We start from the raw sequence: 13533 nt of genomic DNA, 5'->3' as shown, positions 1-13533 counted from the left end.
TGTAACCATATGGGTACATTGTAGATGTAAAGACAAAATAATTTAGTTTTAAACCAGACGACAAAGTTTATCGACATATAGATGCTTAATTAACTAACAAATATGGGAATTTATTTGATCAAATAATTGTGTGCAATCATAGCGCCCTCATGCTTTTGAGGGAATCTCTGTCATGTCATGAACATATTGTTTTGTTTAATGGGACAACTTGATCATCCTACTAACCTCTTTCAAATGCCCATTCTGCACCATAGTTTATTTGGAACTATGTAGAATATACAGATTACATGTCTAAAAATAAATCTAAATGTGCTCATGCAGCACCTCTTTATCTGCTGATTATGATCTAAATATTTCCAAGTTTGCTTCATAGACATCAGGAGTCGGTCGACACCAGCATTTTTTTTATTTTCTTCCAAAAGCATGTAAAAAATGAGAAACAATGGAGCTAACATGAACAACCATGATGCATGTGTTTTGCGTAAAAAGAGGGTGTTTACATTTCAAAAAACGACATACTCCTATAATACCACTGAGCCTGAACAGGTGTGGAAAGGAACAGACCCAAGACCACTAACACAATATCAGAATAAGCCACCCCTTGTTATAACCGTTCAAGTTTTAAGTATGGAATACAGCATTGAAAAAGTAAGATTATTTTTTTTCAGCACAACATTCAAAAAGAAACAGAACCACGCTAGCATTCACCTGAGGCTCTTCGCACCGGGGTAGAAAAGTACACTAGCAGGCCCCTAGAGGACTAGGAGACGCCTAGAGGACTAGGAGACCTCTAGAAGACTAGGAGGCCACCAGAAGACCAGCAGGTCCCTAGAGGTCAAGGAGGCTGATAGTGGTCTAGGAGGCTCCTAGAGGACTATGAGGCTCGTAGGAGACTAGCAGGCCTGCCTTTCGGTTTCTCAGAACATTTGGATTTCACAGGTTGAGCAGTTGTACCTTGGCGGACTGCTTAGGAAGATGGATGAAGAACAGTGGGTAGGATTGGAAAGAAAATAATAAAAAGCTTAAAACATTTAAAAACAAAATGATCCAAGTAGTCACATTAGAGGAATTAAGTAGCGATAATGGAACATGGGAATTGCTGGTTTAATGAATAACCGCATAAAGGATTTATTTGACGAGGCAAGATCAGTCATTTGTTTTAAAAGATCTTTGCATTTTAAAAGTCTGGTTTTAAAACTAAACTGCAGGAAGTCTGGCTAGCAATTTTTTTTTCTAAGGCTTCTCATTTTTACAAAAGTATCAAATATCTTCTTTGCTCTATTCTGCACAGCCTGCTCAATTCACAGTAAACCCTCAGTCGCGAAAGTTACCGTGTGTCATTCAAGTGTCAGAGGTATGATGTAGGCCTATGCTGAGGAGTCATTTTCGGAATGGCTTTGGGCTCATTCTTGTCAAAGAATGAAATGTAGACATGGGTAATATTGCGCAGGAGCAGAAAAAAAAAGATTTAAAAAAAAAAGCTGTTGGGATGGGCCCTCTCTGCCGTTGGAGGCACTAATCCCTCAAAAGCAAATTAGGACAAAAGGTCTCTTCTGTCGATTTAACAATTTAGCAGTACTCCCAGCAGGGGGCGCCCTGCGCAGGGTTTAGAATGGCGCATACACAGGCACAAAAGGAGACTAGCCTACTTTCTGACCGACCCTCCTCTGGTTCGATGTTGTCTAATAGGTCCTGGTGCTAAACAACACCCGGTAATAAAGACACAAGAGGGGTGGGATTTAATTGAATTACGGGGAATAAAAGAATAAAATAAAAAAAAAAGTCCATGCTAAATGGAAGAAGGGATGTTTTAGGACGCATGCATAATAATATAAAAGTAATGTATTTTGACATTACGTGCCCACTGGGGCTGTTCAGCCTGGCTGAGTTGCCTCAATCTCAGCAGTGGGTACAAAAGGGGAGATGGGGGGGAATGTTATAATAAAAAGATGAAATCACAGGATCGAACAATGCCAACACTGGTGAGGGGAACATTACATGTAATGACTGAGTTGTGTCTCTTGCTGGAGGATTGAGGGGCTGATTGACTGCCCTCAGACACCACCACCACCACCCTGCAGGTCCAGCTAACATCTTCCGCATGTACTTAAAAACGTTTGGTTCAAAAAAACGGGAAAGCAAAACACAAAAGTACCGTATTTTTACCTTGGATGATTGAAAACGTTGTCTTGAGCCGGTGGCGGCCATGCACGGTCATACATGTAAGAGCACAGTACAGTACAGTGAGGCATGTTCACTAACAACACAACGTACAGCTTTATGTACAGAGTATACAAATAACAATCACCAACAACCCAGTAATATTTCACCAAAGAATCTTAAGAGATCAAAAGTATTCGATGACATCAGCCGAACCCAGCATACAAACGATGGAAGAAGCGCTTTGTAAAACATTTACCAAAGAAATGAAACTAAGAAAAGTGGTTGGATAAAACATCCGTGTGGAAACACATCGCTGTCTATAAAAACACAAATACAGTCAGAAGATGGTAAGGCTATTTAGGCTCATCCACACACATGAAACATGCAAAGGGGCTCAAATAAAACAATGGATTTGCACGGGTTATTATTAAAAAAAAGGAAATCAGGAAGGACCAAATGAACTCTAAACAGAACAGCAGAACAGATGAGAGGTGAAGTTAATGCTGCTTTCGACAGACAGTCGTATCAGAGTCAAAATCTGGGTAACTGTCATTGTGTGGTTGTGTTGGTGTTTTAGTAGATATATAAAAAAAACAAAACACGTTGACCGACCTTTAGAACCTGACCTGGGGAGGTGTGCGTGTGCGTCATTGCAAAAAGAGTGGATGCTCCACTGACTCGGATATGGTTGCCTGAGCATATAGTTATGGGTACCGACAGGTGAACATTTAAATAAAAATATATTCAAATAAAAAGAATTCAAATAGAAAGGAATAAAAACCTAAAAGCAAATTTGACTCCTTACATCCAGGCCGATACGGGGCGACGGAGAAGGCATTTGGTCACAATCAACGGCCAATTCCACGGAAGAAATTGGGGGTAGTAGTAATAAAGAAAGAAAAGAAAAAACAAAAGTATTATACAATTCTTGAATCACATGACCGGCCAATCACGACCCTCGTGCCGAGTCATGCGAGCACATCTGGCCAATCGTGTACTACGTGTTGCGGGAGTCATGTGACCACGCCTGGCCTATCATGTACTATGTGTTGGAATCTTTGTGTGTGCGCGCGCGTGTGTGTGTGTGTGTGTACCTCTTATAAATGCAGTGGTGAAGGCCAGCATGCGCATGGGGGGGGGGGGGGGGGGGGGGAAACGACGACGACACTGAAGGGAGCTCGTGCCCTCCCACTACATCCAGCCTCCTATTGGGTCGAGGCTCGTGTCAATCAAGACATACGGGGAAATGGGGATAGAAGGGAAGGTAAACTGTGGGCTAAACTAATGGGGGGGGGGGGGGGGGAGGGTTGAGCTTGTGTGCATGTGTGGTGTGTGGGTGTGTGTCTGGTCAGGGGTTGGGGGGGGGGGGGGGGGGGGGTCCTACACCGTCTTGGTGATGGTCTCAGACTCCTTGGCCCCGGACCACAGCTCCTTGTGCTGCTTTCGGCCGAAGCCCTCGTCATAGTTGCCCCGGCTCTTGAACAGCTGCTGGAAGTGCGGCTTGCAGTAGAACTCTCCCGACAGTGCCGCGTAGGAGCCCAGGCTGCCGGGTGGGGGGGGGGCAACACAGGGTAGCGTGGGTTAGCATAGCGATAGCATAGGTTAGCATAGCGCAAGTTAGCCACAGGCTTCGATTACGAGGTCCGAAGAGGAAGGATTTTTTTTACTTTGACCTCTTTATCGTTCAACTACTTTGGCAATGTGAATGTTCGTTTTTTTCTTGCAAATAAAGTTTTTTTTTCATTGAATAGAACAGGGTTTTATTACCCTCTTGGCCGATGCTTACGTTAAAATTCCTTATTTTAATACACGTTTGTACTGTACCCGTCCTGTATGATCTCAAACAGATCTCTAAACCGAAAGGCCCTTTGTACGTACTTCCTATGCTGAGGCATACAACTACCATTAATATTATTATTGCACACATAATACTTTAATAACGCAACACACCAACGGTCCACTGTAGTGCGTGTGTGTGTAATAGCAGAACAACGGTTTGTCAACAGTTGAGGGCGAGGATGAGGAAGTGACGCGGCCAGAATGAGTTACCTCAGCTGTATTAGAAGTGATTACTGACGTTTCTGTCTTGAGTCAGTTCGGAAGTGGTGCCAGCAACAAATTCATGAGAAAACTGATTTGGCACATTTAGGCCCATTCACATCCATCTCCAAGCAAGAGTGCACTGGTCAGATACGTTTATATTCCATTACAAAGTACTGGCTCAACTCGAATCTGCCCCACTTGCTTTTGGTACCAGGTACCTCGTTTTCCACTGCAGATGGTACCCCCCCCACCCCCCCCTCAATGTAAAGGTGTTCATAGCGACCCCTGCATGACCTCATGCTCTACGCAACACACACACACACACACACACACACACACACACACACACACACACAGACAGTCCTAAATCAGTAGTGTGCAGTGTTTCACATCACCTTGTAGCATCGGCTCACCTCTTTGAAGCTCGACAGAGGTGATACAAATAAAATAACCAGGTTCTTCCCACCGCCTCTTCCCGATTGAAACAGGCCATGTGGCGGGCGTTTGATAGACTCAGGCTCTTACACAAAGGAACTCATTCAAAATGATGTTTGTGTGGGGCTGTTACGGACCCTCTTTATTTTGTTTAGGTCGTTTATGCACTCTAGCACCCCCGGCTGGTGCCATTATGTTCTGTGGCTTATTTTCTAGCTTTCACCTGCCTCCAGCTACCAATTGGCAATCATCGCCTACACTTGGTGGTGGACACCTGGTGGTGTAGGCTCCTTAAGCAGATCAGACCCTGGAAGCAGTCTCTCTCTCAACAAGAAGATTTGCGGTTGGGCTTAATCCTTGCCACCTCTTCCCTTCTCCGTCTCCTGCGTGAGACCATTATTGTTCGGCCTTTGGCCGTTTAAGTCACTGATGACTTTAGGCGGGAACCTGAATGAAACCTAAAACCTAAAATAAAAGATTTTTCTGTTATTCCCGTGTCTGTCTATTCATGCCTGTGCCCAGACAATGGGCACGTAACAGCAGCTTTAGGGTTTCAAAAGGAGAGTTTGGTGCATTTCAGTGCAGGCAGCTGAATCGTGTGTGTGTGTGTGTGTGTGTGTGTGTGTGTGTGTGTGTGTGTGTGTGTGTGTGTGTGTGTGTGTGTGTGTGTGTGTGTGTGTGTGTGTGTGTGTGCGCACGCGTTTGCTCACCTGAGTTTGGCGTTACAGTGCTTACAGCAGAAGCAGATGGCATGGAAGATCTGGTTGTTGGCCACCAATCTCTCCATGGGATACACCGTCTTGTCGCATGACGTGCACACCTCCCTCTGGGTCTTAAAGCTGAAAGACTGAAGAGGAGACTAAAGGGGTTTACTCCTAGCCGCGGAAACAAGGGGTCGATACAACTCACACAACACAGTGTAACCGGAGCCCCCCCCCTTAGGAATAAGACGTGCAGGGCCAAGCGTATAAAGGCATTCATCTACTGGGACGATATTGAAGACCTTCAACAATGACCGGGTGCGGAAACACTGAGTATATTTACCTTTGATCGCTGCACCGGTTTCTCTTCTGTCGCGCTTCTGTTGTCCTGAAACAAAATGAAAATATAACATTTAAACATTTATTCAAATATCTGCACAAGCCCCTGAAAAGCGCAAACAATTACAAACCAATAACACAAATTATTTCCCCATATCCAATGATAACATAGCCCTTTGAGTGTGTTTTGCATTCGTTTCCCCTTGAGTCATAGCCATGAGCGGTGCTCCGGCGTTTCATACAAACTCAACACACAAACAGCATAAGCACATCCACCGCCGCCCAGTGGAAAACATCCATTCAAAATATTTACAATCAGCCCCACAAGTCATCATCATTCATCAACTGCACACATTCGGCCTCGATGTTAACTCATCTATTTACTCTCCGTCTAAACAACGGCCACCATGCTTTTGTTTGGATTGATGCGGCCCTCGGGAGCATCCCTCTGCCGAATTATTACACCAGCCGACAGAGCCCGTCTGTGGGGTCTTGTGACGTCCCACTGCACCGGACCCCCACGAACGGGGCAGGGCCCTGTGGCACGCCGCGGTGGGCCAGCCGCCACATCGTTACGGCCGTGTCAGCGATTCAGGTTATCAGACTCTCTCTCTCTCTCTCTGTGTGTGTGTGTGTGTGTGTGTGTGTGTGTGTGTGTGTGTGTGTGTGTGTGTGTGTGTGTGTGTGTGTGTGTGTGTGTGTGTGTGTGTGTGTGTGTGTGTGTGTGTGTGTGTGTGTGTGTGTGTGTGTGTGTGTGTGTGTGTGTGTGTGTGTGTGTGTGTGTGTGTGTGTGTGTGTGTGTGTGTGTGTGTGTGTGTGTGTGTGTGTGTGTGTGTGTGTGTGTGTGTGTGTGTGTGTGTGTGTGTGTGTGTGTGTGTGTGTGTGTGTGTGTGTGTGTGTGTGTGTGTGTGTGTGTGTGTCACTTAAAGCTCTGCCGGTGGGTGGGTTTTTAGTGAGTAGGGAACACGCACACACAGACACTATTCACACTTGTACAATCACAATGGCCCTCATGCGGCCAGCGGAGCGAGGAAGAAGGGCTGCTTCTGTTCCGGCAGGGGAGAAAGTCCACTGTGGGCTTTGCTAAAACCCTGTTATGTAAAAAAAAAAAAAGGGGATGTAGGGGGCTTGCGTGTGACGGGGTCTGTGTGGGTGTACTGGCCCGGCGTTTCTGCGAACCACAGTTGAATAAACAGGGTCTCAGCATTAAGACACACAACTTCTCGCAACGTCTCTGCCGCTTCCCGTAAAGGCCGCCGCTGCCTCGACAATATGTATAAACCGAACGGTTAGCCTTTCGGTTCGCATAAAGGTCTAATGAATTTCAATCTGTTATGCCTACAATAACAAGCCCCTTCTCCAAAGACCTGCGCAGGAAGAGCTGTTCATCTGCATTCATCGCAGCAGTATAGCGACTGATTAATCAACAGCACAGCCATAGACCACCCCCCCCCACACCCCCAGCATTGAACACTGTGGTGCCATTATACAGACCAGGCAATAAAGCCTCTATCAGGCTGTATGCTAAGTCCCGGTATGCCAGGAGAAACAGAGCTACCACAGGTTTAAAACACCAGAAAACCACCATGCTGTTCAACACAGCCTTCATCCTCCACCTGCATTTCCAGACTGCATAGTGCGGTGTTTCCTTGCTAGGATTCGGGTTTAGGTGCCAACTGTGGAAAGGTTTGCGTACGGGCTAAGTCGCAGAAGAAACAAAGCTAGGTTAGAGTGGCATGGAAATGAGGGCAAGGCGGGTGAGTCGTTTTGTGGCATGCAAATACAAATAATTGTGTGAAAACGGAAAAAGAGCTTCATTCATATACACTACAGCACAGGGGCAAACTATCTCCACACACACACACACACACACACACACACACACACACTCTTTTCTCTTGCCTTATTTGTACATGAGACACAGCTATCTCAAGAGCCCCACTGTGGCAGGAAGTGATGAGATCTCCTCACTTCCTCCCCCCTTCACGGAGCCCCAGAGGGGCGCCGCGGTAGAGATATAAAAAGGCCGGGGCACCGGCTCAGTAATGTCTGGCTCCATCAGCGGTGGCAGAGCGAGGCCGTCCATGCCACTCAGGATCCACTAAGATCCACTGCCCTGGTTCTGGAGGCCAGAGTATTAAACAGCGTTAAGACTTAAGTGTAGTGAAGTGAACTCCCATAGAGCAGACGCTGCATTATCTGAATGCATCCTTTACAGGAGGGGGGGGGGGGGAAGAGAGAGAGAGAGGCTTTCACGAGTAAGGAACCAGGTGCGCTGTTACTTCATTCGTTTTTTGCAAGAACGACATGGTTAGCGAATAGCCCCGAGCACGGTTTGCCAAGTACCACGACGGCGGAGCGCTGAGGTCGGTGCCAGCGGAGCAACGACAACAGAGATGAGCAGGGTTTATCTTCCGGAAGGGCTTCGCTTTACGCCCTGGGCGAGCGAGCAGGGGGGGGGGGGGGGGGGGGGTCAGGCCTCGGCAGACATGACTTTGCAGATCTGCGCCTGTGCACACGAACCAGCAGCCTGGAGAGAGTGTGAGGGCACTAGGTTATTCAGTGTTTCAGGGTACGGTTTAGAGTGGTAAAATGCCCCAAAGGGGTGGGGAGGTTCAGGAACTTTGTCCCTACGGCAGTTTTCATCTCATTACCAAGACATGCATGACAAACAAAAGGATTTAAATAGCGGTTCAAAGTGGTCTTCCCGCAGTTCAGTGTTTACAGAAAACCTCAACTAAATGGCCCGCTGAGGAGAGATAACATCAGGGGCGAAGAGAAACGAGGAGATGCGAAGGAGGGCGCCGCACGAGTCCTCCTCCCTTCAATACTTACACAATGTCCTATGTTTGCTAGGCTGCAGGACGGAGCTTTCGACCACCCTTCCCCTTTCTCAAGAAAACGTAGTACGGTAGAAGAGCCAACACACAAACACCCTATAAGGACCGGAAGAATTATGTTAACCAACGTCAGCAATCATTAATTCAAGTCCAAGTCTCTCCTGCCTGCCTGCCTGCTCAGCTCATATTTTTAGAAAGTGTGATCAACGCCAGAACAGTTGAGAAATGGCAGTCGGAAAATAGAGCCCAGCCGAACCAAGAGAGACAGAACAGCGCATTAAAATGCCCTCGACGGAGGTCTATATCTGGGGGTGCTCATCTTCATAATAACGGCCACGAATGGAATGCTGCAGGTTTCAACCTGGTGCCCACCACAGGCAGAGGACAGCTTCCTAATCACACCCTTCAGGTAGCGGAGGGAACAGGATTCTGGTGGCCAGGCCCTCCCAAGAAACACAGCAGCCCGGGGCTACTGACACGCCCTTATCATTCTTACCTGTAAGAGGAACACCTCATTAACATCACTAAATGAACCCGGGCGTGGATAATGGGGCATAAAGACCCAGGACTACCGATGTAGCAGTCGTTTCAGCTTTTTAAGTCAAATAGATGAAGGAATAAGGACGACTTTTCAACGCGACTTTGTCGCAAACGTTTTAAAAAGTGCACCGCTCACAGGAGACTTCGGGGGTGGTGTGTGGAGCGAGTTGGAATAATGCTTGTAGTGATTGTATTGATGGATGCAATAGAGCACCACAATGTATGCCCTCAGGGCCCTATGGGAGGCATTTTGGGTCACCTGATGCACCAAAGAGAGGAGCAGACTTCCTGTCAGGAAGCGGAGTGTGATAATGCTGTGGTGGAACCACCACAAGTCAGAGAAGTCGGGCCTAGAACTGGGCTGAGCTCTGAAAAGCCCACCCACCCACCCACCCACCCCCACCCCCAAACACACACCTCTAAGGTAACATTTTATAACCAGAGCCTGGGGCACAGAGCGTTGCGGTCAGGTCATGACGCGCTCGCACAAAAGCCAAAAACAAAAAGGTGAATGTATGCAAATATCCCTGTATCCTTTCACTTCAAGCTAGGTACATTCTGAAAACACCCAGGGTCCCGCCTCACCTTGAATGCAACACCCTGTGGCTGTGCATCAGCTTTCATTCCAACCGAGAGGGTGAGACAGGAGAAGGTGAGACAGAAGAGGGTGAGACAAGAGACAGTCTTACCCTCTCCTGCTGAAGACAGCAGGAGAGGGTAAGACCGCAGGAGGGGGGTAAGACAGCAGAAGAGGGTAAGACAGCAGGAGAGGGTAAGACAGCAGGAGAGGGTAAGACAGCAGGAGAGGGTAAGACAGCAGGAGGGGGGTAAAACAGCAGAAGAGGGTAAGACAGCAGGAGAGGGTAAGACAGCAGGAGGGGGTAAGACAGCAGGAGGGGGTAAGACAGCAGGAGGGGGGTAAGACAGCAGGAGAGGGTAAGACAGCAGGAGAGGGTAAGACAGCAGGAGAGGGTAAGACAGCAGGAGGGGGGTAAGACAGCAGGAGAGGGTAAGACAGCAGGAGAGGGTAAGACAGCAGGAGGGGGGTAAGACAGCAGGAGGGGGGTAAGACAGCAGGAGAGGGTAAGACAGCAGGAGAGGGTAAGACAGCAGGAGGGGGGTAAGACAGCAGGAGGGGGGTAAGACAGCAGGAGAGGGTAAGACAGCAGGAGAGGGTAAGACAGCAGGAGGGGGTAAGACAGCAGGAGGGGGTAAGACAGCAGGAGGGGGGTAAGACAGCAGGAGAGGGTAAGACAGCAGGAGAGGGTAAGACAGCAGGAGGGGGGTAAGACAGCAGGAGAGGGTAAGACAGCAGGAGAGGGTAAGACAGCAGGAGAGGGTAAGACAGCAGGAGGGGGTAAGACAGCAGGAGGGGGTAAGACAGCAGGAGGGGGGTAAGACAGCAGGAGAGGGTAAGACAGCAGGAGAGGGTAAGACAGCAGGAGAGGGTAAGACAGCAGGAGGGGGGTAAGACAGCAGGAGAGGGTAAGACAGCAGGAGAGGGTAAGACAGCAGGAGGGGGGTAAGACAGCAGGAGGGGGTAAGACAGCAGGAGGGGGGTAAGACAGCAGGAGAGGGTAAGACAGCAGGAGAGGGTAAGACAGCAGGAGAGGGTAAGACAGCAGGAGGGGGGTAAGACAGCAGGAGAGGGTAAGACAGCAGGAGAGGGTAAGACAGCAGGAGGGGGGTAAGACAGCAGGAGGGGGGTAAGACAGCAGGAGGGGGTAAGACAGCAGGAGGGGGTAAGACAGCAGGAGGGGGTAAGACTGCAGGAGGGGGGTAAGACAGCAGGAGAGGGTAAGACAGCAGGAGAGGGTAAGACAGCAGGAGAGGGTAAGACAGCAGGAGGGGGGTAAGACAGCAGGAGAGGGTAAGACAGCAGGAGAGGGTAAGACAGCAGGAGGGGGGTAAGACAGCAGGAGGGGGGTAAGACAGCAGGAGGGGGGTAAGACAGCAGGAGAGGGTAAGACAGCAGGAGAGGGTAAGACAGCAGCTGGCCGAGGGAAAGGAATTTCAAACCCAACATAGAGAAGAGTGTGAAGACGACCGGTCCGAGGTTGAGCGTGGAGCGTGGGAGGGGTGCTCTGGATTAGCATTCCACGCCGGTCCGATGTTTGCACAGAGGACTCCGGTTTTGTTAAATATGTAACCCAGGGTGGCCAGCTCGGATGTGAGGACCGCTGAGCCAGCCCTCTAAAAAAGGGACACCCATTAACGAAGAAAAACCCAGCCTGCTGGGAGAGGGTGCAAATGGTTTACATCAAAAGGCCCGTGCTGCCTCGGCACACAAGGCCTAAGTAAACCACAGCACCACAAAGCTGATTTAACAGGTTCTCAAGCCTCCTCTCCACTCATTGTCATTCTACTAAATATGCAATTTGTCTAATCGGGCACTTCAATAAATGAGTAGCTATTAGACAATTAAGATGGCTGGCAAAACACAAACGCTCAACTTGTTGTTGAAACGCATGCCGTTGAATGGAAAATGTGTTCTACTGCGTTATGCACACGTGTATTTTCAACAATGTTTTGAATGGCTAGTAGAACGGATATTTGACTGAAGTTGAAACCATTACAGGGCTGATTCTGTTCACACAGCATTGAAATACTGATGACCTATTTATTACACTGATGAACAACTGACCTGAACATAAGGCACTTAACGACCATGCCGTGAAAAATCAGGTTATAGACATGACAACTGTTTGATAGGAGAGCATTGCAGAGTGTCAAATGCATGTGAACAGTTTTCTCTGCGGTTCTGTAGTGGTTGTGCATTGTACCCTAGCTGACTTGGTGCACTCAACTCTTTCAATGTGTGGTTCAGACGTCACGAGAACGAGGTGTACCGACCCGTGCTCTAAACGGCTCTACATCGGCAGTAAATGAAGATGACCATATGAACTTCCTTAAGCCTTCCCACCATATGCCAGGGGCTTTGATTATATTGGCGGCGGTAGTTCTTGTTTATGAAATAAGGGGGTTTAAGAAGGCATAAAACAAGTCTGAAACTGCCCTAGAACACACAAGTTAGTAGGAATCTGTGGTATGTGAACGGAATATATATATAGTCTGTGTGTGTGTGTGTGTGTGTGTGTGTGTGTGTGTGTGTGTGTGTGTGTGTGTGTGTGTATGTGTGTGTGTGTTCAGCACCGCTCAGTTTCAGACTTCACGTTCACGCACAGTCGCTGCAATCATTTCTATTAGTGGCCATTGGGTTCATGCGCAATTCCACTGTACAAGCGGTGGTAATAGATGGAGCCGGGATCGCTTCACCCCAGGGTATTCCTGGTGGCTGAAGGGGCTCCTCTTTCCTAGCACAATAGCTTTATGTAATACTGAACCAGGATAGAGAACATGGTAGCCGACGGATTGACCCCAAATAAATAATCTGCAGGAGCGACGGAGACATCCTAGTTGGGGTTTATTGTTAATGTGACGTGGGCTGGGGACTGATGCACAATACGTGCTGCCTCCATACCGAGAGCAACCCGAGAGACCTGCGATGAGAAGCCGTGCAGAGCGGTGTGGATACACACCACCACAGCCACAACACGAGCCCATTGAAAGAAAGAAAGACGGGGAGCCTTCTTTAATAATTCATAACCAGCCAACTCGGATTACCTTTAGTGCATTAATTAGCAAACAAGATCAAAATAATAATAACCGATTTAACCCAGGGGCGCAACGCTACCAGGCGTCGTGCAGCACGGCAACGCATGTCTCAAATCGCCATTTACCGTTGAATTTAATCCATTGGTAGACGATCCTAAATACGTGGGGGTTTGTACCAGGCGGACGGTGTGAACGGAGATAGGGGAGAGACGCTAGCTTCGTGGTTAGCAGCCCGAACATCACCCCAGAAAGGAGAAAGGAGAGGGAGGGAGGCTACAAAAGACCCCAGACGCTCACCATCTGGGCTGCCGTCCGGGTCTGCTCGATGACAACACGGGGAAAGGTCTGGCTCTGGTCGAGGAGGACACCACGGGGATCACTCTGTAGGCCGTGGACGTCTGCTCTCTGAGATCCGCGTCCCCTCGGAGATATTGGTGGGGCTTTGTTGTAGATTAGCTGCTGCTGCTCGCTTCTTGCTGCTGCCACACACCGGGCGAGGACCTCTCTGTTCGGCTCTGCTCGGTCTCCCCCTCGGCTCCTTTTTCAGCCCTTTTTTTCCACCAGCAGGATGTCGCACGCTATTGGTTGATGGTCTTTCTCTCCCCCCCACCGCTCTCCAATCACCTCTCCTCCCTCTGCTGGATGCGAGTATTGGTGGATAGAGAGCCGAAGGACTTTGTTGTTGCAATTTGTTCTTGTTTTCTTTTGTGTGCAGACATTGGTGTCATGGAAACTGGGTTCAATGCCACTCATGCAAAACCATAATTCAAATAATTCTATAAGTCTTTTGCAAGTATTTATTCAAAATAATGTAATATATTTCTTTTCGAAAAACGTGTGTTTGCATGTATAAAATG

At 48.4% G+C, this 13533-nt stretch overlaps 1 protein-coding gene across 2 annotated transcripts; it reads right to left on the bottom strand.

Annotated features, from left to right (window-relative positions):
• Positions 1–389: 389 nt before the first annotated feature.
• Positions 390–13193, bottom strand: limd2 (LIM domain containing 2). 2 transcript variants are annotated; one of them, XM_079747008.1, is made up of 4 exons: positions 12974–13193; positions 5686–5730; positions 5352–5500; positions 390–3706 (listed from the first exon to the last, which is right to left on the bottom strand). In XM_079747008.1, exons 1-4 carry the CDS (start codon positions 12974–12976, stop codon positions 3544–3546), a joined length of 360 nt encoding a protein of 119 aa, XP_079603134.1. In that variant the 5' UTR covers positions 12977–13193; the 3' UTR covers positions 390–3543. The 2 variants fall into 2 exon arrangements, with proteins under 2 accessions (XP_079603134.1, XP_079603135.1); XM_079747009.1 differs by having other exon boundaries at positions 5352–5488.
• Positions 13194–13533: the final 340 nt, after the last annotated feature.

This window comes from Pollachius pollachius (assembly GCF_949987615.1).
Source record: "Pollachius pollachius genome assembly, chromosome: 11".
Taxonomy (NCBI): domain Eukaryota; kingdom Metazoa; phylum Chordata; class Actinopteri; order Gadiformes; family Gadidae; genus Pollachius; species Pollachius pollachius.
Note: the sequence above shows the minus strand (reverse complement) of the source record. Positions and strands in the feature narration are given on the sequence as shown.